Source organism: Terrapene carolina, unplaced genomic scaffold (genome assembly GCF_002925995.2).
Source record: "Terrapene carolina triunguis isolate 2854851 unplaced genomic scaffold, T_m_triunguis-2.0 Scaffold93, whole genome shotgun sequence".
Taxonomy (NCBI): Eukaryota; Metazoa; Chordata; order Testudines; family Emydidae; genus Terrapene; species Terrapene triunguis.
The window spans coordinates 17,408,004-17,430,908 of NW_020664444.1; the positions used below are offsets into that span (position 1 = coordinate 17,408,004).

Here is a 22,905-nt window from a genome sequence, read left to right on the forward strand (position 1 = left end):
CTCCCTCCCAGGCCAGCCAGTCCCCCTCCCAGCCTTGACCCACAGACATACAGTGGACAGGTCACTGTGCAATCAGGGGGCTGAGGCAAATACTCCCACAACACCTGGCTTGTTTCCACTGTGGTCACTAACTCGGCTTGCGTTAGCAGAATGGAGAATGTGGGGTTAAATACACAGGAATTATTTTACTCACTATTGAAATATAGCCACCTCTAGGGTGGAACCAGACAATTATTTAATTAACCCACAGTGACACTACACATCAATTTAGGACATAAAGTAGAAAAGAATGCCATATTCAATTCAGATCTGAAGCGCAGAGCTTTGCTCAATCTACCATGTGTTCACCTGTGTACCAAATGCATCTCTGTCATGTAGTCCTGAAAAGTCAATAAGAACAATATAGAAGAGAAACTACTGCAGGGGAATCTGGGTGGGCAGAATGTAATTACCAGAGTTGGGATTGGACCAGGATACCAGATTTAATGGCTCCTACTCATCTTGTGCCCTAGGATCTTTAATGAGGGAAGTAAAAAAGGGCCTGTATTAAGAAGCAGCAGCCACCTCTGTGATGTCCTGCTGCAGGCCACAGGGGGATCAGAGTTTCCCAGCTGAGGATGGGGGAGGGTGGCAGGAAATGGAGGGTCCTTCCCAAACCTAGAAGGAATCCTGAGGCTTTATTTACTTCTGAAGAGAGCTCTCCTGCTCAAGTTTTGTTCTGAGTGTTATGGTTCATTTCAGCCCAAAATGCAGAGCTGTTGTCATTTGTGTCCACTTGTGGTTTATAACATCTCATGCTGTGGGTGCCCTTGCCCTTTCTGTAGTGATTGTGGTACCATTGTTTCTCCTATTCCTTGCTGAGATGGGCCACACAGATCAGATCTGGACCTGGGTCTGAACTTCTCCAGTGCTTGGATGTGGGAGTTTTTGGGGTGGGCTCAGCTCTGGTGGTGAGAATAGAAAGATACTATGGTTATTGCAGGTATCGGAAAGGTGAATGTAAAACCAACAATGGTGCTCACTGGATATGTATTTCAATCACACTCATGCATCAGGAAGCTTCAAAGGCAGTGCATGTCAATCATTAGTATTTTAAGCCATCGCTTTTATGCAGCTTTTAGTAATATCAGCTCTCAGACACTTTTTCTTTTACTTGTTTCAATTAAGTCAACGAAAGGGGGATTAATGGATAAACAGCTATGTTTATATAAAGCTAAGGTCAGGACACAGTCTGCTGAATAGCAAGGACACAGGTAAGCCTGGCTCACAGATAACTGCATGACATGCTGCAATATCAGGGAATAAGGGCACAAGTTCGTTAAGTGAATGCCACCTCTGAATTTCCTCCCTATTGTCAGTTTATATCACAAAGGAAATGCTACTTAAGCCTGTAGAGTCTGATTCTCTAAGCATTCCGTGCCCAGAATTTCCAGAGTTGTCGGTGGCAGTTCTGCGTGTGGCTGTTTTTCAGGATTGGGCCCGTATTTTGTATGTTAGCAGCAAGATCAGTCATGTTAAATTATTAAGATTAGAACTAGACGGAAAAACTTCAAATGCAAGCAAGAAAAATTACAGCTCCTGAGATTCCTCCTCCTTGTGCATCCTGTTGAAACAGTTCTGACAGGGTGACAATCTGTTCCTGTCTTCTGCTCTCTCTATGCAGATGAGGGCCCTTCAGCTGCTAAACACCCCAGTGCAGTTTATTCACATTTGCTCTTCCCATCACCTTACTGTTCCATACATCATATTAGATACAGTTTCAGTTTCTCCTCCTCAGGTCTCTGCTGAGGAGAGGGCATTCTCTCTCCAGAGACTGGTTCTCATTCTCCCTCCTGCACTTCCTTCCTGTGCTTTCTTATACCTCCTGGGTTAACGGGCCAATTTCCTCATTGCTCCTCCTCCAGCCCATTGTAATCCACTAATTAGGCCCTGGGCAGAATTAATTGGTGTTTAAGTGACCAGAGTGCTGGCTCAGCTCTTGGTTCCCAGCACTCTGTCACAGGCTCACTATGATGGCAGTTTTAAAACGGAACCATGTTCAATGATTGAAGTATAATATAGTGAAGCAAACCTACTAGCAGGGGATAGTATCCTTATTTTTACCTTATTCAGTGCAAGGCCCCAAATGGTTCTTGAAGATGATGAAAATGGAATGTGACTTTAAATGTTTTTCTGCCATTTCGATCAATTAGGGGATCTGTTTTTGTTGATTGAATTGCAGTTGTCTCTCTAGCTGACTTTGCAGTTGTATAATCTCATATTTCCTTTTCCCTGTAGAATGAAGTCGAGTTGGGAGAGCTGCTGCTATCACTAAATTACCTTCCCAGTGCAGGACGACTGAACGTAGACATTATTCGAGCAAAACAACTTCTTCAGACAGATATGAGCCAAGGTTCAGGTAAAGGGCAGTGTATTTCTCAGATCACGCCTGCATGTTTGTGTGTGCTCTAAAGTTGTCCTGTATAGTTAGGCTGCCATTTTTGATTCCACCTAAGTGATTTGGACACTCGGTTCCACTAAAATTAATGCATGGCTTTGAATAGCTCTAATATATGTTTTTTAAAAAAATATATATAAATCAAACATTGAGAGTCCAAGTCTACTGGTTGAAGCATAGGATTGGGAACCAGGAATTTCTAAATGCTGTCCCTGCCTCTGCTTTTGTGGTTTAGGATTATTTCTCAATGTTCGTGCTGTGCTTTGCAGACACAAAGTGTTGTGTGAGTGTTAAATATAAAGGCGGTTTAATTCTGCAAAACTTGTTATGCTGTGTGATTTTTGACAATGTCTACTCACCCCTCACCTGCTTTACCTGAGTATGGAGAAAGGTCGATTTCATCATTCTAGCAGCTGGTGATTCTCTCTCTCTCTCTCCCTCATGATATATTTCCCTGACTCCCTACTTCAGCTGCTGCTGTTGTCAGACTATTGACATGTGTCAGTGAGACCAACATACCTGGCTTCTGTCAAGGTCGCCATTCGTTGCACTCCATGCAGAATCAACAGAAACATTCTGAATTCTGCTGCCTGAGACTTGTACATCTTCACTGCAAGTCACCTGGTACCTTGACATGATAAGAGTCCAGATCCTGCCCAAGAGCACTTTTCCTGCACCGTGCCGCTCCACACTCTGTTCCCAACTGTGCAGAACCTTTCTGAGACAGGAACGTTGACTGGCTGCAACTGTAAAGCTGGAATTGTGTTTGTGTTTCTTTCAGATCCCTTTGTGAAAATCCAGCTGGTTCATGGATTAAAATTAGCCAAAACCAAGAAAACCTCTTGCATGAAGGGTACAATAGATCCTTTCTACAACGAGTCCTTCAGTTTCAAGGTTCCGCAAGAAGAACTGGAAAATGCCAGCTTAGTATTTACAGGTAAAAGCATTCTTGCTATTGAATTGATGCTATCTTGGCTGTCTCAGAGGTAAACAAATTAGCCGCCCCATGCATGCACTTTAGCCTACGCAATATCTTCCTCTTTTTCAGCAAGTTAACATTTATGGGACAATCAGCTCTGTCATTTCTAGAGGAGCTTAATTAGCATCACGCTTCTCTGCACAGAAGCTTTCCCGGTGTTGACACCTGTAGTATGGAACTGTCTAGGAACTCACCTTGTCAGTTTCATTCTTAATTGGTGCTACTGGGAAAGCATTTCCACTGAGGAGAGAGGCAGGCTAATTGAACTGGGTCCTGAAGTGCTTCATGGAGAAGTCAGAGGAATGAGAGACAGGTGGAAAGAAGTATCTGATGATCAACCTGGGACTTAAAACAATACTCATTTTGGGACTCAACATAATTTTTACTTTGAGGATTGTGCACATGTCTTGTGCTAGCCCATTGTACCGCTGTGATATAAATTGATTTGTTTATGCCCGTATTTTTAAAGGGACACTATTAAGGTACTGAGCTTCCAAAGTAAGTGCTGAGATTTATTGTTGACTGTTTGGATTTTGTAACACTCTGAAAAGAGATTGATGACAAATGTCCAGGCTTTTTGGCGTTTTGGTGGGGTTTTTTTTGCATTCTTGAATTTGGTATTTTCTTACTTCAGTTATGGAAACAGGCAACGGAAATTGACACACAGAAAACTTTCTCAGAGCAGGGTTAGATAACATAGTGGTAAAAATGTCTGCTCCTGGTCTATGCTGTGGCTTACATGGTTGATAGCACAGGAAAAGATGCATTATTGCAGAAAAACATTTAAGACGTTTCTAGGGGCAGACACAGGGTAACTGGAAACTGAAGCCTTCTTAGTAGTTGCACAGTACATGCAGCACAAGTAGCGGCAGTGCAGGCTTCCATGCGCTACCTTTCAAAGTGTCTTAACCCAGACCTGAAGCATCTGCTTTTATGGGTTTTCTATTGTAGCAAAAGGAATGAAGAAGGTAGTTTGTATTTTCCTGCCTCTTCAACCCTTGGCTTGTTGGCTGAGACTTCCAGCAAAGGGTATGTCTAGACTTCAAAAAAACACCCCCACCTGGCCTGTGTCAGCTGCCGCAGGCTTGGGCTGCGGGGCTATGAAATGGTAATGTAGATGTCTGGGCTTGGGCTATAGCCTGAGCCCTGGGACCCCACAACGGGGCCTCCAGCCTGAGCCTGCATGTCTACACTGCAATTTTATAGCTCCACAAGCCCAAGTCAGCTGACACGGTGCCTGTTGTGATGATTTTATGATATGGACGTCTGTTCACTGAGAATCGGGCAGAGACCACTAGCTCATCTCAGTGGGCCACTGAACTGCCATTGGATGGTGGGAATTTTGGTCTCTGCTCACCTTAGTCAGATTTGAACTAGTAACCTAGAAGTGAAAGGCTGCATAGCTTACTATTCATCTATTGAGCAGTCCACTCTCCCAATTGTTTTCAGTAGTAGGGGTTTGAATGATATTTCTGTGGGCAAACAAGTTGTAGAAAAGAACAGAGTTGTATAAAGACCATTTCTGTTGTTCATATTTTAATACATGCTTTTGTTACCAGGAGGAGAAAATATCAAATTCAAGAATACAAAAAAAATGTTTTGAATTGTATTTTAACTTTCATTTCCACTTTTTAATGCCATGCTCAGAAGCATTAAAAAACAAATTCTGCTCTCATCTGCGCCAGTGCAGTTTCACTGGGGTAACCAAGAGCAAAATTCATCCCCAAGCATTCTCTGTGTTAACTTGATTTTGTGAATGGTGGCAATGCCTTTGCTAAAAATTATAATGCAAATAAGATTCAGTCCCAGTTGTTACACTGGGCTAGATGGTAGCATTCATGCCACTGTGGTGCAGAGGGCAGTGTGGAGCCAAACGGTCCCCAGAGGAGCACTATCTCTCCCAGTGCTGTATAGGGGTGCATTTTGCCCCAGACATTGAGATGCAGTTGATTGCTCCCTCCATGGCCATGAGTCCATCTGCTCTTCACCCCACTTGCCCCTCTTTTGGCATTGTGGTCTCTGGGAGGCGCAGGAGTGAACAGACCCTAGAACTGAGGGAGCACAGGGGCTGCCACTGTGGACAGCCTCTTCTGCAGCCTTGTAGAGACCCTGAAACTTGATGTGCCCCAGTCCTGCAGCCAAGCAAGGGCCATGAGAGGAGTTTATGCTCCCATGAGTTAAAGGAAAAGAGAGAAGGATTTTTTTTCTTTTTTTGTAATGTTCCAACCATGTTTCTGAGCCATTTTAAAAAGAGAATCTGCACCCAAAAGACAATATTATTGTAAAACTCTGTATTTCTTACATGGCAGAAACGGCTGTCAAGTCAGTATAAACAGCTGAAATTCAATCCATTAGCTTGTTTCCAAACATTTCATAACAAAAGTGATGCTGATCAGCATTTTAAATCTTGCCCTTCATGCACAGAAATTTCCACAGCAAAAAAGCTATATTTAAGCATGACTTTACATGCACGCCATCTTAAATGTTCCCTTTCATGTGTAATGATGAATTTGTTCCTGGAATCTTCAGCCAGGTGAACTCTTTCTGCAGGAGTGAAATACTCTGGTGCTTACCTACAAAATACCAGCTCCCTATGATCAGGAACAAGGAATGAAATACAACACAATTCATTAGAGCAAATGAAGTTGGTGTTAGATGGTTGGATGGCTGACCTTTTATTATGGATAATTTTTTTTTAAATGAGTCAATCAGAAGCTAACTGATTCATAAAAATAAACTATCACATGTTGTTACGTAGCAGTCAGATTTAACTGCTAATATTTGAAATGATCACATCACAGGGTTGTTTGTACCAGAGGGCACAAAATATTCATTGTTGAAATCACGGACCTGTGATTATCTACTGCATCATCAAAACACAGTGTCATGGAGTACACAGTACTTGGCGAGATCGATAGGGCCAGATTCTGATAACCTTCCTCATGTTGAGTAGTATATCACTCTGAGTAGCCCTGTTGCTGTTGATATTGCAGTAATGCCTAGAGGTTCCAGCCAAGATCAGGGCCCCATTGTGCTATACGAACCAATGGTGAGAGACGGCATCTTCCCTGCAGAGTTTACAGTCTATAGATGAGACAGACAAAGGGTGGAAGGGGAAGCAGAGGTACAGAGGGTGAACTGACTTGCCCAAGGTTACATCACAGGTCAGTTACGGAACCAGTATTAGAACCCGCTCTCATCCCCTAGCCACAAGACTACGCTGCCTTTCCATTGTCCTACTCCGTGCTAGCAAGGGGTATCAAAACCTATTATGAAGAGTGGTGAAGAAGGAATCCTATATGGCCACATAGAAGCAAGTGGAGAACAGATATCCAGAAGCAATATCATGGCAATAACATAGTCCAGTGGACTTGGTGATGGTAAGGGCTCTGGGCCAAATTCTTTGCTGGTGTAAACTGGCAAAACTCCATTGACGTCAATGCAGTTGCATCCGTTTAAACCAGTAGAAAATTTAGCCCAATTTCATGTTATGTCAGTGTGTGCTTTTAAATAAATAAAGTTAAGCAGCTGTGACTACTCCAAGGGTGGCTGCATTTCTCTGTTGGGTGAGTGTTCCCTACATTGCCTTTCCTGGATCACTGGGGTATTGTGTGGCTTAATTGGTTCATGCTTGCGAAGTGCTTTGAGATCCTCAAGTGGAAGATGATTTAGAAGTGCAGATTATCATTATCGGAGCTGAATTTCTGCCTGAAAATGAGAGGAGCGGAACCCAAATCCTTTGGTTATTTTGCATGTACGCACAACAGGAACTAAAGCCACCTCCTTTTTTTCTTTTAGGTCTTGCTTGCTCTAGCATCCCTTAAGTCAGTTAATTAAATTTGCTGATGAGAAAAGAGCCAATTAAAAAGGAAAGTAATCATGCTGCGAAGGGTGGCTAGTGATACCATGAAGGTATGTAGATCTGTAAAAGCACCCAGGCCAGCCAGTAGCTAGATCGTCTTCAATAATTTAAAATAAACCCTGTCAGTGGCTTCAGATATTGGACGAGATCCATAGCTGTCTTAAGCTGGCATAGTTTCATTGAATTCAGTGGAGCAACGCCAGCTTATGCCAGCTGAGGATCCTGGCACTCTCTGTGTAGTTGGTGATAAATTCAGAAGTGACACACTATTTGATTTAGGCTACGCCTATACTCGAGCTGGGAGGTGTAATGGATGTACCACTGCTAGGTTTGATGGAGTTAGCCCGCTAAAATTAGCAGCATAGCTGCAGCTCTGTGGGTGGTAGGACAGGCTAGCCCCCACCATACACTCCCATCTGAAACCCTAGGTATGGACTCGAGGTGGCTAGCCTCTCCCACCCCCCAGGCAGCCATGGATATACTTCTGTCTCGAGTGTGCTAGCTTGCTCAGTGCTAGCGCAGATAGATCTGCCCAAACTGGAAATTACAACTCCAGCTCCAGTGCAGATATAGCCTTAGAGCCATAAGACTTTTGCATATATTTTTCTTGTGTACATTTATTTAAACTGCATAGTTTTCAGTGTACTATGGTGGGACGTGCATACAGTTCCCATTACTTTTAATGAGAGTTGAGTGTGCAACATTGCACAGACAACGCTGACAAATGAATGTGTCTTTCCCTTTATGCAAGTCTCATTTCTGCAAATTCCCCCTCCACGCATATACCCCACTCCCCCACCACCTATCATATGATTCTCTCTAGCTTCAGATTGAAAATATGAATTGTAGCCATCCTGTTTTAAGCACAGCATTGGATCTACCTATACATAGATGAACCATGAGTTTGAATCTTAGTATGGTTGACTTACAACATAGCACCCTATTTCTGATTGACTGTTATATGCCAGGTTGAGACATCGCCATGGACAGCTGTCCATCAGTGTAGCCTATGCTCCCATTGAGGAAGCTACAGATGCTAATGAAGATGAATTTTATCAGCAGCTAGCAGCTGTGACGCAATCTGTTCCACTGCACGACGAACTTATTGTATTCGTAAATATGAACGCCGCACCAAGTTGTCCCAGAAATGGCTTCAAAACTACTCTTGGGCCATTTTCCTCTGGAACAATAAATGACAACTCTGTGAGATTACTCTTCTTTTGTGCTTTTTATAGCATTACCAACACTGGCAGTTGGTTCAGGCACTTAGATATCTGGCAGGAAACCTGGATATTCAACGATGGGTGGATGAGGGAGAAACTGGACCACATATTGATCAGAATCGTAGCATAGTAAGGTCATACTGGGTCTACAGAGGTGCATAAGCCCTGGCAAATGCTCACCATCATCATTTTGTTGCTAAAATGCCAGTTACTCCTCTATTTTAACATAAAAGTGTGCCCCTCATGAGACATAAAGCACAAGGTATCTGTGAAAATTCAGCACTTGCTAATAAGTAGTCTGTCTCAGTGGAAAAACAAATTAGACACACTTGGCACTCTCCTGGATGACGTAGAATTAGCTTGGACAGTCATAGGCACAATCATCTGAACAGCAGTAAATGCCATCCCAGAACTGAAATGCTACAAGCGACGCCTCCAGCTGTACAGTGGGACGTTTCAAATATTGCAAAAGAAATAGACAGCACCATGATGACACTGATCAGAAATGTTTACAAGGTATTTTTCAAGCGTGAGCAAAAGTGACTCCTGAATCTTATTTTGAGAACTTGACAAAAGAGTCAGAAGGGGGAAGGAGACCTAATAAATTTCAGCAGCCATTCAAAGCTATACAGTCACTTTGATCCAAAAATGAACCTTTTGTGGGATCTTTGCTGACAAACAAGGCTGAGGGTAAAACATGCTTTATCCAAGAAGTCCTGCAAACTTTTGTAAATGTACCTACATTGGAAGAGGTTCACTCTAAAGAAACCGCGAAGCGGGCATGCTGCTGGACCTGACAGCATAATGCCTGAATTTCTCAGGTGTGCCATAGAGCCTATAACTGTACCATTACACCAACTTTTTGTCTGGGCTTGGACTCCTGGGAAGTTACTAGCAGAGTGGAAGGAAGGGATCATTATCCTGCTCTATAAAGGGGGAACAGCCTCCGCATTGAATGTGGTAACTGTAGGTCAATTAACTCTGCCCTCTGTTCTTGGAAAAGTCTTCACGTGTCCTACTCACCTTGGGTTTCACTGCCAGGCAGTCCACAGTGGATGCTATATTTGCTCTTCATCTTTTATCTGAGATCCATCGTGAATTTAACTGGCCTTTGACAGTAGCATACACAGACCCAAAGGCAACCCAGTAGTGCAGATAAATTGAGCTCTGTGTAGCTCATGGTGTTGGGTGTTTTCGAGTAAGACCGTAAAAGCAGAGATCCTATTTGCTCCTTGTAAATATTATATATCCCATGATGTAAATCCTTGGCATTTACAAGCCAAAATATTCCTCCTCCTGCTTCTGTGAAATGTGTTGTGTATTGGTCGTCTGTCTGCTACACTGCCGCCACCCTTTCAGTGGTTGGTGAAATGATTTTCATAAGAATATACAGTTATATGTTATGTGCGCCACTGGAGACATTTTGTGCCTAATTTTCAGAGGTGATAAGGAATGGGAGAAGGAAGCGGTCCCAGGCATTAGGACCCAGATCCACAAAGGTATTTGGGCTCCTAACTTCCATTGATTTCAATTTCAATTCAGTTGGAGCCTAAATACCTACGTGGATCTGGGCCTACGTGTCTGGAGGCCTTCATTTTTGGGTGCTGCATTTGAAAGGCAGTCAAAACTTCTAAAAATGTAGTTTGTAAAGTGCTTTGGGTTAAAAGGTGCTATATGCATAGAAGCTGTTGATACTACTAATACATTCCACTACCCTTAAATATTCATATAACTAAAAGATAGCATGTCAACAGCTAGTGGAGAATTTTTTTTTATTTTGGTGCCTCAAACCTATTGACTAGGAGGTGTGCATTTGTATGCAAAGCGTGGTAGAAATGCACTGTGTTTTTATTCTCTTAGCCTTTTGTGCACTTGATAGACAGCCCCCAGTGCTATCAGCTGGTTAATTCCACACAGACCATGGATTGGCTCTATGCAGACAAACACAGCAGCTATTAAAGAATAGTATGTGTTAATTGTCATGTGTCTCTTACTAAAGGAAAGATGGAATTTGGCCTGGACACCAAAATTATAGGCAGTTAATTTCAAGTGGAGCCATAGGATCATTGCCTGCCAAGTACACAAGCAAGCAAAAAGGGAGCTTTAAACCCTAGAGATTAATACCTCCAAGTGCACTTGTGGATGTCAGTGTTGGGGATGTAAAGATACCTACTCACCTCAGTCAAGAGCGATGCTGGAACTTGCCGGGCTATACTTTTTAATCTGAGTTTTGATCATTTTCCAAAAGACACTTCATTATAAAGTGGAAAGAAACTTCTTAGAATCCAAGAAATGTGGTCATTCATGTCTGTAAGCTAGTTAATAAGTATTAATGTTGTTAATATTAATAATATTTGCATTGCAGTATTGTCCAGATGGCCCCCAAAGCACTAGTCCCTCCCAGGCAAATGGCCTGTTAGTAACTCATTAACAGCTTTTCTTCACTTACCTGATATAAAACAATAATCCTTTGATACCTCCAGTAAGGGAATATATGCAACCATGTGATCCTATTGCTGTCACACTTCTCTTCCTCCTCTGATACATCCATGTTGTGCCTATTTAGATTGTAAACGATTGGAGCAAGAAATGTCTTCTTCTCCTTTATGGCTGTACAACACCGAGCCCAGTGGGGCCCTGCTTCTGACTGAGGCAGCAGAACACTGTTATAATGTAAATAATAGCTAGTAATTGCATTGTGCTAGGCACTGTGCAAGCACAGCAAGAAACAGAAACATGGGAGTTTACATTCTAAACATGAGTCTGTGTAACAAACAATAGGAGGTGAAGCGGGGAGATTGCTCTTAAAATGGAGGCATAGCAGGAATCCTCTTGCTGCACCCTAAAATGTAAAATACAGCAGAGCACTCTTAAAGGGATGTGCTGTAAAGCAGGGTGGGGAAGGGAGCTTGTGCCACTTTTGCTTTTGGGCACTGTATAATTGCGGATTGCAGGATCTGGCGATAACTTTTGGTATGTCTATGTGACAGTCAGTGAAACCCTTTACTTCTAAATTGTTTGTAGCTTTCAGTCTGGCTAGCTCCACTTCTCATGGTGCCATTTCTCAATAGAGTCTGAGGGTACAGCTTTTAAAGTGTCCAAGTCCCATTTTTAATAGGGATTTAGGGCCAGATTTTCCAAGATATTTAGCTGCATAAAGATTCAGATGGGTGCCTGATTTCAATGGAAATAAGGTGCCTAGGCGCTTATCAAAACTCCAGTAGGTGCCTAGCTGTATCTGCATCTTTAGATGCCCAACTGCCTATGACACCTGGCCTGTAGGCTCCTAAATCACTTAGGTGGTTTTGAACATTTTACCCCAGGGCTCTAATTAACTTCTGCTCAATAGAAACTGCTTTGGCTAAAATAATAATCAAATTACACTGCCCAGTAGTAAAACAAACCTGTTTCGCCCCTCTTTTCCCCACCCTCCCCAAGGAAGATTCAAGGGAGATTTAATTGCATCTGAATTTTTGCAGAATATTTCTGGTTTGGGTTTTGTTGTTGTTGGTTTGGTTTTGAACATCCACATATTATTGAAAAAGATTCCTTCTGTTTGTGTTTAAGGATATTTATTCCTTTTTTAAGCCATTACAACTTGATGAGAAGAACTAGCGCTTCCATGAAATTCTGTGTCGCTGTTGGTGATAGATGCTTGTTTTAGGCATAGGTGCTGGGTCCTTAGGGTGCAGCTGCCCGCCCGGCTTGAAGTGGTTTCCATCATATACAGGGTTTGCAGTTTGGTTCAATGACTGTCAGCATCCCCACTATAAAAATTGTTCCAGCACCCCTTGTTTTAGGCACCATTTTGTGACACAGAATACATGGACACTAATGGCTAGTCAAGTGTAACAGTGAAATAGGGTAATCTGTCACTATTCCATCACTATTTTTTTTTTTTGCTCCGTCGCCGTCCCAATATTTCACATCTCTCATCTGGTCACCCTACTCCCAGAGGCCAATACCATCGAAGTGCACAGCGCTGCATCTACACTACCCCAAATTCGACCCAGGAAGGTCGATTTTAGCGCTATTCCCCTCGTCAGAGAGGAGTACAGCAGTTGATTTTAAGAGCCCTTTAGGTCAGTGGAACGGGGTTGGTTGTGTAGACGCATTCATTATAAAATTGACCTAACGCGGCTAAATTCGACCTAACCTCATAGTGTAAACCAGGCCTCAGACTATTAGTGACTATTCTACAGGCTTTACTTTGCCTGTGTTGTACTCTACACGCTTCATAGTAGGACTCCTGAATGAGGGAGAGACCTTTTCTATGTGGGGCATATTCACTGGTGAGGCTTTACTTGATGTTGTTGTAGTTAAGTGAAAATGTGCTTAGCATACCGCTGAACCAGAACACGATGCTGGGCCAAATACCCTGCTGGTGTAAGCAGGAGCAATGCATTGACATTAACAGAGTTGTGCCTGTTTATGCCAGTAATGAATATGGCCCTTTATCTACAAATAAAGATTGTAAATAAGTATGTGCCAAAACCAGAACCATTTATCTGACCGACATGCACAAAGTTTTGGAAAATGAATCTGAACCCTCCTTATTTTGCAAAGCAAAACCACCATGGCACAAAGTTTTGTAAAAACAAATGCGTCCACTCCCATTGGGCACATCTGTGACTGAAATGCAGATTGATAAACAAGACCTGTATATCTGAACCTTGGGACTTAGATAAAAAACACACCTATCGCTGGTTTAATTTTTGGAAAAACAAAACCTGACTGAAAATCATTCTCAGTCCTGTCCCTGCCTCATAGCAATCACAGTTAATGGAGTAGGCCTTCTGCCTTCAGTACCTCTGGCCATATTAGAGTGGTGATTACGATGTGTATTTTAATTGCAAAAAAATATATCACATGATCAAGACACTGAGATATTGGTGCTTTTCACTGGTATTGTAATGATAAGGAGCCAAATCTTTAAATTTTTCAGTTAGCTTCATATGTTGAAGCTAGGGTGACCAGATATCCCGATTTTATCGGGACTGTCCCGATATTTGCTTGTTTGTCCTGTGTCCCGACCGACGTGCGGTCGGGACACTGGACAAACAAGCAATTTTGCCCTCCCGGAAGGGCTCTCGCCCCATCCCTACCCCGACTCCGCCCCCTCCTTCCCCCATTGGCTCCCTCCCCAAATCCCCGCCCTGGCCCCGCCTCTTCCCCAAGCACGTGGCATTCCTCCTCCCTCCCAGGCTAATGGCGGCAAGCCTGGGAGGAAGGGGGTGGTGGCCGGCTTCCAGTTCCTGGAGCTGGTGAGTACGGGCACCGGGCGGGCAAGGGGGCTGCTCCCCCAGGAGGGAGACGGTGGGGCTCCGGACCCCAGCAGCGGCAGGGGAGAGCGGCTCGGGGCCGCACGAGTGGCCATGTAAAGTTTATCGGCTCGGGGTGGACCCCGGCCAGCTCCTCGCCCCTGTAGGGGGGTGGTAAGGAGCTGAGTCCCACCCTTCCCCCTTGTCCTGGCTCCTCAGCTGAGCCCCCCGTCTCCCTCCTGGGGGAGCAGCCCCCTTGCCTGCCCACTCGGTGCTTCCAGCTCCAGGAACTGGAAGCCGGCCACCACCCGCTCCCTCCAGGCTTGCGCCGGCATTACAGCTGCAAGCCTGGGAGGGAGGAGGAATGCCGCTCAGCTGAGGAGCCAGGACAAGGGGGGAGGAGGGGACTCGGCTCCTTACCTGGCCTGCGGCGGCCGGCGGAACATGCTGGCGTGGGGCGGGGACGCTACCCCCCTACAGGGCAGGGCAAGGAGCTGGCCGGGGTCCTCCCCGAGCCGATAAACTTTACATGGCCACTCGCGCGGCCCTGAGCCGCTCCCCCTGCCGCTGCCGGGGTCTGGAGCCCCGCGCCTCTCCCACTCGGCTGCTCTCCAGCGGCTCCTTCCCCGCGGGGGTGGCGGGACGCGCTGTATGTGCCCGGGGCCCTGGGGGTGGGGAGGGCAGCGCACGTGGCCACAGCGCGGCCAGGGCTTGCTAATTCCCCCGGCACCTGCAAAACGGCTTTTTTTTTTTTTTGGTGTTTTTTTTTCTCCGCCAACCCTCTTACCCCCCCGCATCCCGATATTTCATGTCAGTGATCTGGTCACCCTAGCTGAAGCATGAAATTGGCCTCAGCTGCAGGCATGACCAGAGATGCACCTGAATTTTGAGCTGCCTGAATATGTGGAAACTTGACCTTCAAATATCTAAGTAGTTAAATATCAACATCCCCTTTAACTGCCAGTTTGCAGGGGTTGCAAACTGTGTTAGGTGTGGCGCCAGAACATGACCCAGCGTTCAATGTGCATAGCTCATTTCCTCAACGTACCTTTCTGTCAAAAATTTCTTCAGGCATTTAGACACACAGAGAGTCTCTTGCTTTCATACCCAAACAAAATAAACACCCCCCTTTCACTGTAAGCAAATCAAGCTATTTCTCTTCCAGGCTGGGAAATAAGAAAATAGATTATTTCTATTTTAAAATACTTGCAAGGCGTTCTGATACTGTGGTGATGGGAGCTGTATAAGTATCCAGCTACAGACAGGGATAGCTATCTTGCTGCTAAGCAACCGCCATTAAAAATTACATTTCAGTGCTGTCACAGGGCACGCCCCTCCTCTCCAGATCTAGTGTGGTGCTGCAGGCACTCCTTGCCTGAGTTTCTTTTCTCTCAGGACCCCTTAAGGACTCCATAGAGTCCAAAATGGTGTAAGACAAAATTCCCTTTCTGGGATTATACTTTAGTAAACACAAATAAACCTGACATGAAATCTCTCCCCTTGGCTCAGGGTTTGCACAGCCTCCTCTTCTTGGGGCCTGTGGACTTTGGGAGTTCTGTTCCCTTAGGAGAGACTCCGTCTCTGTGAGCACCTCCCTGGAGCTGAGCCTTGGTGTACGTCTACACTGCAATAAAACAGCCTTGGCTGGCTGGATCAGGCTCCTGGGGATCAGGCCCTGGGGCTATAAAAGAGCAATGTAGAGGTTTGGGGTTGGGATGGAGCCTGGGCTTTGGAACCTTCCGCCCTCGTGGGGTCTTAGAGCTCAGGCTCCAGCTTGACGTTTACAGTGCAATTTTATAGACTTCGTCTCAGGCTGTTTTGTTGCTGTGTAGACATACCCTTGATGGCCTTTTATCAGGCCCAGGCTTTCGTTATTGAACTCCCTACCTTGATGGGCTCATTCCCCTTAAATTAGCCTGGGTCTAGTGGAGGATGCTGTTTCTGAAACATCTGGGTTCCTTGTCTCCAAAGATTCTACATACCTGACTCACAAAGGCTGAAGCTGATTTCCATTAAATCTGTGTAGTTCAATCATAGGCAAAGAAAACTTCATTGATGTAAGTGAAGTCACTTAGGATTTGCACCCGTTGCATTTAGATCATGATTTGGCCTTTTATGTCAGGATTTTTAAAATACCCTTAACTCAGCATTCATGAATTTGTGCATCACACACTCTATGGCCCTTGATCTGGAGGTCTAACAAGAGCACACAATTGCTGTCAGCACCGCCCGTGTTCCTGGCAGGTCATTATTCCAGGTCCCTGAGGCTTCAGAATGTGATCCTAGTGATCTTACTAGAACATGTAGGGAAAGCGAACAGTGGTCCTTGGGGCGCAGTGTTGGTAGGTCAGGGACACGTAGACAATAAATGGGAAATGGTCTTAACCCCTAGCAGGAATTCATGCAGAATGGAAACTGCAAGTTGAGAGTTTCTTATAAAAATAATAGCTAATAATTAATTAATTAAACCCAAGCCCAGCACAAAGTGGCAGGCAATGTATTTGTTCTAGTTTAACTAAAAGTGTAAAAGAAAAGCTTTCTAAATCCATCCAGCCATGGGAAAGCAGATGAAGAGACAGAAGCTAGATGATGATTGGAGGTCAGACCAGATGATCACAATGGTCCTTTCTGGCCTTGGAATGTATGAATAAGCTCCGCCAGCCGTGTGCTGACAATACCTATGGCAGAAGTGTAATGTGAATTCATCCTAGACATCAGGAGCAATTGAGTGATCCTGTGGTTTAAATGAGAGTGATCGTTCACTGACTGAGTTCAGATATCATAGAAGCCCTTGGGTGCTGGACCCAGACAGGAGACAGAGGATGGGAAATGCTCCTATGGCAGTTCCCCAGCAAGGAGCTGGGATGCTGCTTGTCTTCTTTGCACTACACGATATCAGCGCAACACCCTCTTGAACTCTGCTTCCAAGCATGGAATGGGGGCAGTGTCTGAAAACCCCCCCAGAAATCTGAGCTAAGATTTAATTATAAAGATAACCAAATTGGGACTTTCCTGTAAAGGATGTATCAATATTAACAGAATACAAACCACCCTCCAAGTTGCATATGATGCTGTTTGCAAATATTGATAGTAAAAAGAAATCTACACATGCCAGTACTGGAGGATATATCCCTCTCCTGGTTCCTTTCCCTTCTCTCTGCATCTCTGTTAGGCATGAACACCCTTCTCACATGCATATAGCTAGCTGCAGCAGTTGTGCAAAGGGAGTTTAATGAATCGTTTTCAAGTGCATAGTTTGCTAGTGAATGATGACTCCATGGAAGCCTTTGGACAAAAATGGGTATATTGTTAGTGAACCAGGAAGTAATGTGGGTTTTTTTCTGTATCCATTAATGAACATCCCTTCTTGATGCCTTGGAAACCATGGATAGAATCTGAATCTAACGAACATTCTTTCCCAAACCCCAAGTTAAATCATGAGATGCTTTTCATATGAGGATGTGACTCTGCCTTCTGTTGAGCTCTGTAGTAATTATAGCCTTGTTTCTAGGATGTAAAGTGTGTTCTGAAAAGGAATCCTCTTAGTCTGTCCACCTGTCTGGTATTATACTATTGGATAAGTGCTGAAATGATGGAGAAACAATCACAGTATCCCATGACTTATCATTCATGGCATAACTTTCTCCATGATGGCCACCCGGCAGTGCATCTGGCATTTTAGCAAAGGATGCTTGCTCAGGGGGCTTCCTTTTTAAACGTTATGGTACTTCATCACTTTTCAGGGCAAAGCTGTATCCTCTGTTCATAGGACTGTACTGTAGCAGGGCAAGGTTCTCAACTGATTTTCCTGACTCCTGTAATGTACCAGTACAGCAGCCCACCACGCTGCTTTCCGGTAGCGTTGACTTTCAGCCACAAACGGTTCTGTACTGATTTTGAAACGGTGTCCTAGAGGAGGAAGAATCTGTCTCTTGTTACCAGCCCCCAAGCCGTCCTGTTGAATCCAGTCTTCGTGTGTGTTAGCAGCACTGGCACTCTTCTCAAGCTGGCAATTGGCAAGCCATTAGAGAAGAGCAGAAGGTAACGTTGGCATGATTTTTTGGCTAGTGTGGAGCAGGTGACCCTGTCAAAATTTTGTTTCCCTGCAGGGTGGGGTAGTGAGACTTGAGAGAGCTGGCTGAGTGTGGTCATGAGGCTCACTTCATGGGGAAAGTTAGCTGAGGGGAGCAGGCACTGCTGGCTGTTGGGCCCCCAGGGACAGTGAGGCAGAGGCAGTGCCAGTGACACTGCTTTGGAAGCAGTTCTGACAGCGGCTGGCCCTTAGTTCTGCCATACTCGGTCTCATCGAAGTAGCCACTATTGGCTGGCAATGAGAGTAATTGAAAATCCCCCAAACGGCAGCTGTGCCCATTGTTCGCTTTCACTGGATTATACCTAAACAAGACTGCCCTGATCTCGTTCTATCCTCAGCATGTCCCTCACAAGCCCCGTACTCCCCAGCGTGTGCAATAGACGCTTGCTCACGCTGCTGAGCTCTGCCTGAACTTTTTCACACCCTGCACAAGCCTCCCTGCACAAGTGCTGAACAGCCCCGGGATGTGGAGTTCTAGCCCTGTGGCTCTCTGTGCTTCACTCAGCAGCCTGCAGGATCCAGCCCTCAGTAAGCACTCCAGGATGTGGCCAATGAAGTTAAGTGCAGAGCAGGCAGTCGGGGTCTAGACAACTTGACCAGATGGATCCTTGGTATAACTCCACTGAAGTAAGTGGAGTTACTCCAGGGACGAATTTGGCTCCTTATATCATGCTGAATGGTTTAATAAGTTAAATAAGAGAGTGAAAGAACATTAATATTCTTTAAAATTAATACCTATGAAAACAAGAAGTCCTTGTGGAGCAGCGCAGTTGCTGTACCTTGGTCAATGTGGCATCATCTCATTAGAAGGTAAAATTAGACTCTCAAATTCAATTGAACATGTTAGTAAGGTGTGCAGTGTCCGAGTATATACAACTTTTGCCATAGTATAAAATAAACTGGTTTTCACCTATATTTAATATTCCTTTGTTGAATCTGACATAATAAAAAGAACTTAGTAAAACTCCTATTTACAAGCTGATTTACTAGCCAATTTTGCAAGTGCATTTATTTGTACTGTGTCATGCCTCTCTGCCTCCTTGCCTTATCTGTCTTGTGTTTGTTTGTTTGTTATGGTGAAAGGATTCATTACAGTTTGTTATTAGGCTGTATCTGTTCTATGCTCTATGCCCTAAAACTCTCTAAGTATCAGTAGCTAGAATACTGAGTGTGGAAAGCATTCTCATTCAACCTGATATTTATCTTTGCTTCCATAATTGTCACATAATATATGTGAATGTGGTGGCAGAGTCTGTCTCGGTAACCCAGAGACCATTGACTTTAAGATGCTGCATAGCAATGGCGCTACTGTATTGAGGATTCGCTCTATTATCCAATTTGCCTCCAAAGGAAGGCTAAGCAATAATGGATTACATTCAAGACTCTTCATATGTAAATATGGCTTTTACATTTCTCTTTCCCATCAGATTCCTTTATCTCCTTAGTTTGTTTTCAGTGCTTCTTCTCTCCTAATAAAACTGTCTGCAGTGAAATTGATAACATAATTACCTTTCCTGCGACGGTTTTAAAATCAGCGCAGATATTCTATCTGGAACTGGGTTTCAATGCGATCCCTGACATTTTCTGGTACTAGGAACAATTTTTGGAGATAGAGGCTTCTCCTTTTGCAGTGTCAATTTGTACCTACAAAAATGCAGCCACAGTTCCATTATGAGTGTGGATCTGAGGCATGGCATCCCAAAGGGAGTTTGCAAATCCAGAGGTTAGAGGAGTAACTACTCATATTGATGCCTGTGATTCACTGTTAGGGTTGCCAGGTGTCCAGTTTTCAAAGGGGACCTGTACAGTGTCCAGTCACATGTACTGACCGGACACCAAAAGTCCAGCTACCACAGGAGGGGGAGGGAGGGAGGGCAAGGGAGGAGCTGTTGGGTCATCAACCCATGCCAGCCCCTGCTTAGGTGAGGCCACCTCCTACCTGCATCTCGTGGGTGGGCAGGCTCCCGTCCTAGCCCCGGAGCAGAGGGAGCCCAGCTGGTTGCGGGGAGGGAGGTGGACAGGATCGAGGGAGGAGGAAACAGGAGTGGGGAGAGCTGAGAGGGGATTGGGGGATGAGGTAGAGCAGGGGCAGGGCCTCGGGGGAAGAGGTAGGGATCTCCTGCTGTACTGTCCAGTTTTCAGAAATTAGAACGTTGGCAACCCTATTCACTGTGCAGGTGACAAAATGCAGGCATAAGCCCTGGCCTCATAACTGCCTGAAAATATGCCCCTTCAAGTTTAGCTTATTCTGCTAGACATGCAGATGGCTGGGTGCTATGCTGTGCTGTGTGTTTGCATGCTCAGGCTTACCATATACAGCCCTACTGCTGGGTCCTCAGAGCCAGATCACATCTGTAAACAAAGCCACTGGTTGTGTTTGGAGGCCAGGCAAAGATGCCTGAAGCACGCAGGTCTGATCCTGCATTCTTTCACACGACTTCAGGAGGAGTTTTGCCTGAAATAGGAATGCAGGATTTGGCCTTAAAATGTCAGGTGAGGTGTAACCACCCAGAACCAGGTCGTCAGCCCAGGTAGGGTCCCATTGCACCTACGGGATGGTGCAAAGGGACCTTAAACCTGACCTAAATGGGCATTGCTCCAATGCAGGGGGAATCCTCAACTAGCATAAAGCTGATGCTAGCCCCCTTTGCGCCAGCTCTCCTGGTGCCTCCACCCTGCTGCGTAGAGAGCACTCTGGGGTAGGAGGAGGTGTTCCAGGGGGCAGAAGGAGCAGAGCTGCTCTGCTCCATGCTCTGGTCATCCTCTCTGGCATAAGAGCCCAGCGCCAGTTCAATCCCAACCACCCCTAGGATTTGGGGAGGTAGAAAGGTGACTTTGAATAATCTTTGCCTCCTTGTCCATCTGGTGCAAACATGAGCTCTGTGCAGCTCAGGATTAATCCCAAGTGCCCTGTTTCTGCTCTTGCTTTCACCTGTATAACTCAGGACTAACTTGGGTGAAATCAGTGGATTTGTCCCAATATAAAACCAGTGCAAGCGAAAGGAGAATCAGTATCTGGTCATGCTCATCTGTTTTATTCAAATGGATTTAGAACTAGAGGGGAAAGAAAATACAAAGAACTGATACAGCAGCTGAATTCCATGTGAATGCAGTGGAATAGTTTCCAAACTCTTCTGCACAGCATCCTTTGCTTTTGATGGTGCATCCTTTTGATTTTTATTTCACATTATATAAGCCTCTTTGTTCTCTACACCTGTATTTGGAACAAATATCCTGTTTTTAATCTGTAGTGCACGGATAGTTTTAACAGATCATCTCACAGAGCATGATGTTTGCACAACCCCAATAGCTGAAAGGTTTTTCTGGTCATTAAGTAAATTCCTGTGAATTCCAATATTATTTGCCTGCTTGATTAGAAAACAAACAATAGGGCCCAGAGAAAAAAATGCCCCCTCTTGGATAATTGATTTGCTGCTGTGAATGCCATGAAGTGCTACTTAACAGGAAAGTGTCAAGTAGCATTTCATAGAGTTTTCCCCCCCCTCTCTATTGTTTATAATACACACAGGAATGACTGCAAATAAAGCATCTTTCACTGTTAATTTTCTCCTCATCCATTTGATTAACACTAATGGCTTGCAATGTTTCTAAAGAGTTGAAGGTTAGCATGGATTTATTCTGTCTTTATTCTGTCAAGGGTTACAAATAGTAACATCACCACAGACAACAGTTCTTTCAGTTTGGCCTCCTAGGTAGCTGGGTGGGGTGGGGAGGGTGGACTGCATATGCAGTAAGATCTTGACCCAGAAAAGCACTTAAGCAGATGGGTACCTTTAGACATATGAGTAATCCCTTTGAAGTATAGAAATATGCTTAAAGTCACTCACGTGCTTAAGTGCTTAGCTGGGCCCAGGTCCAATGGTGCAGGGAATAGATGGTAAGAAAAGGAAATGACTGGGCCTACTCTCATGTGAAATTGCATGTATTCCCTTTACCAACTTCTTTTTTAAATTGGAAAAATGATACATTGGTATAGCTAGTGTTTTGTTCTGATTCATCCTGGGATCATATTTCTTGTGGTGTCATTTCTGGCTGTATTCAAGATCTTCTTGACAGGTATCTGTGCTTACACATTTCTTGCTATTTAGGGGTCCCAGCACTGTGCTATAGGGTGCCTTGTCCTCCCTCCCAAGAATACATAATAGCAACAGTAATACGTGTAGGAGAACCTTTTAGGGTTTGTGTAGCATTATCAGCATTACCATGAGTAGATGACATTCAGTGTGAACTGGAGGTGGAAATGCCAGAATATAATCACTGCACTGGTAGAGGCTGCTTCTTCGAGGTAGAATATTATTGTCCCATTTGACCCAAATGGCTAGGCAAAAATTCAGGGTCTAGTAAGTTGTTCCAGTTAGGAAGAGAAATTGGTGACTGATATTTCTTTGGTGTGATTTTATTTGTTTGCAAAGAATGTACAAAACCCTGTGTCTCTGAATGCACAAGGAATCAAATAGCAGGAAACAGTGTTTTTTGCTGACAGCACCAAGAGCACTCTTTTCAGCCTGCACCACTGTTTCAAAAACCTCTCCCCATATTTCTTCCAGAGTCAGCCATGTGTTTTCAGCGTTCCTTCAGGCGCACGCTTTCTCTCTCTCCTTCCCCCAGATTTTTTGTCTGTTTTGTCTACGCATCCCTCACTCCCTCACCCAAAACAATATTCAGCAAAACTCCTGGGTGGGTTCACATACTCTTTGTCTTAGGTGAGGGCTCTCATAGGTTCCAAGGCCAGAAAGGACCATTCTGATAATCTAGTCTTATCTCCTATATGGCACAGGACAGAGAACTTTTCCAAAATAATTCCTAGAGCAGATCTTTTAGAAAAACATCCAAGCTTGATTTTAAAATTGCCACTGATGGAGACTCCATCACAACCCTTGGTAAATTATTCCAACGGTTAATTAGCCTCACTGTTATAAAATCACGCCTTATTTCCAGTCTGAATTTGCCTAGCTTCAACTTCCAGCCATTGGATTGTGTTACACCTTTCTCTGCTAGATTGAAGAGCCCATTATCAAATATTTGTTGC

At 44.5% G+C, this 22,905-nt stretch overlaps 1 protein-coding gene across 1 annotated transcript in view; it reads left to right on the forward strand.

Annotated features, from left to right (window-relative positions):
* Positions 1-22,905, forward strand: part of SYT17 (synaptotagmin 17) — a 72,460-nt gene that overhangs the window by 34,353 nt on the left and 15,202 nt on the right. The window contains exons 6-7 of the mRNA XM_024204703.1: positions 2,278-2,398; positions 3,219-3,374. Of these exons, the coding sequence (XP_024060471.1) occupies positions 2,278-2,398; positions 3,219-3,374 (277 nt within the window). The remainder of the gene's footprint in view (positions 1-2,277; positions 2,399-3,218; positions 3,375-22,905) is intronic.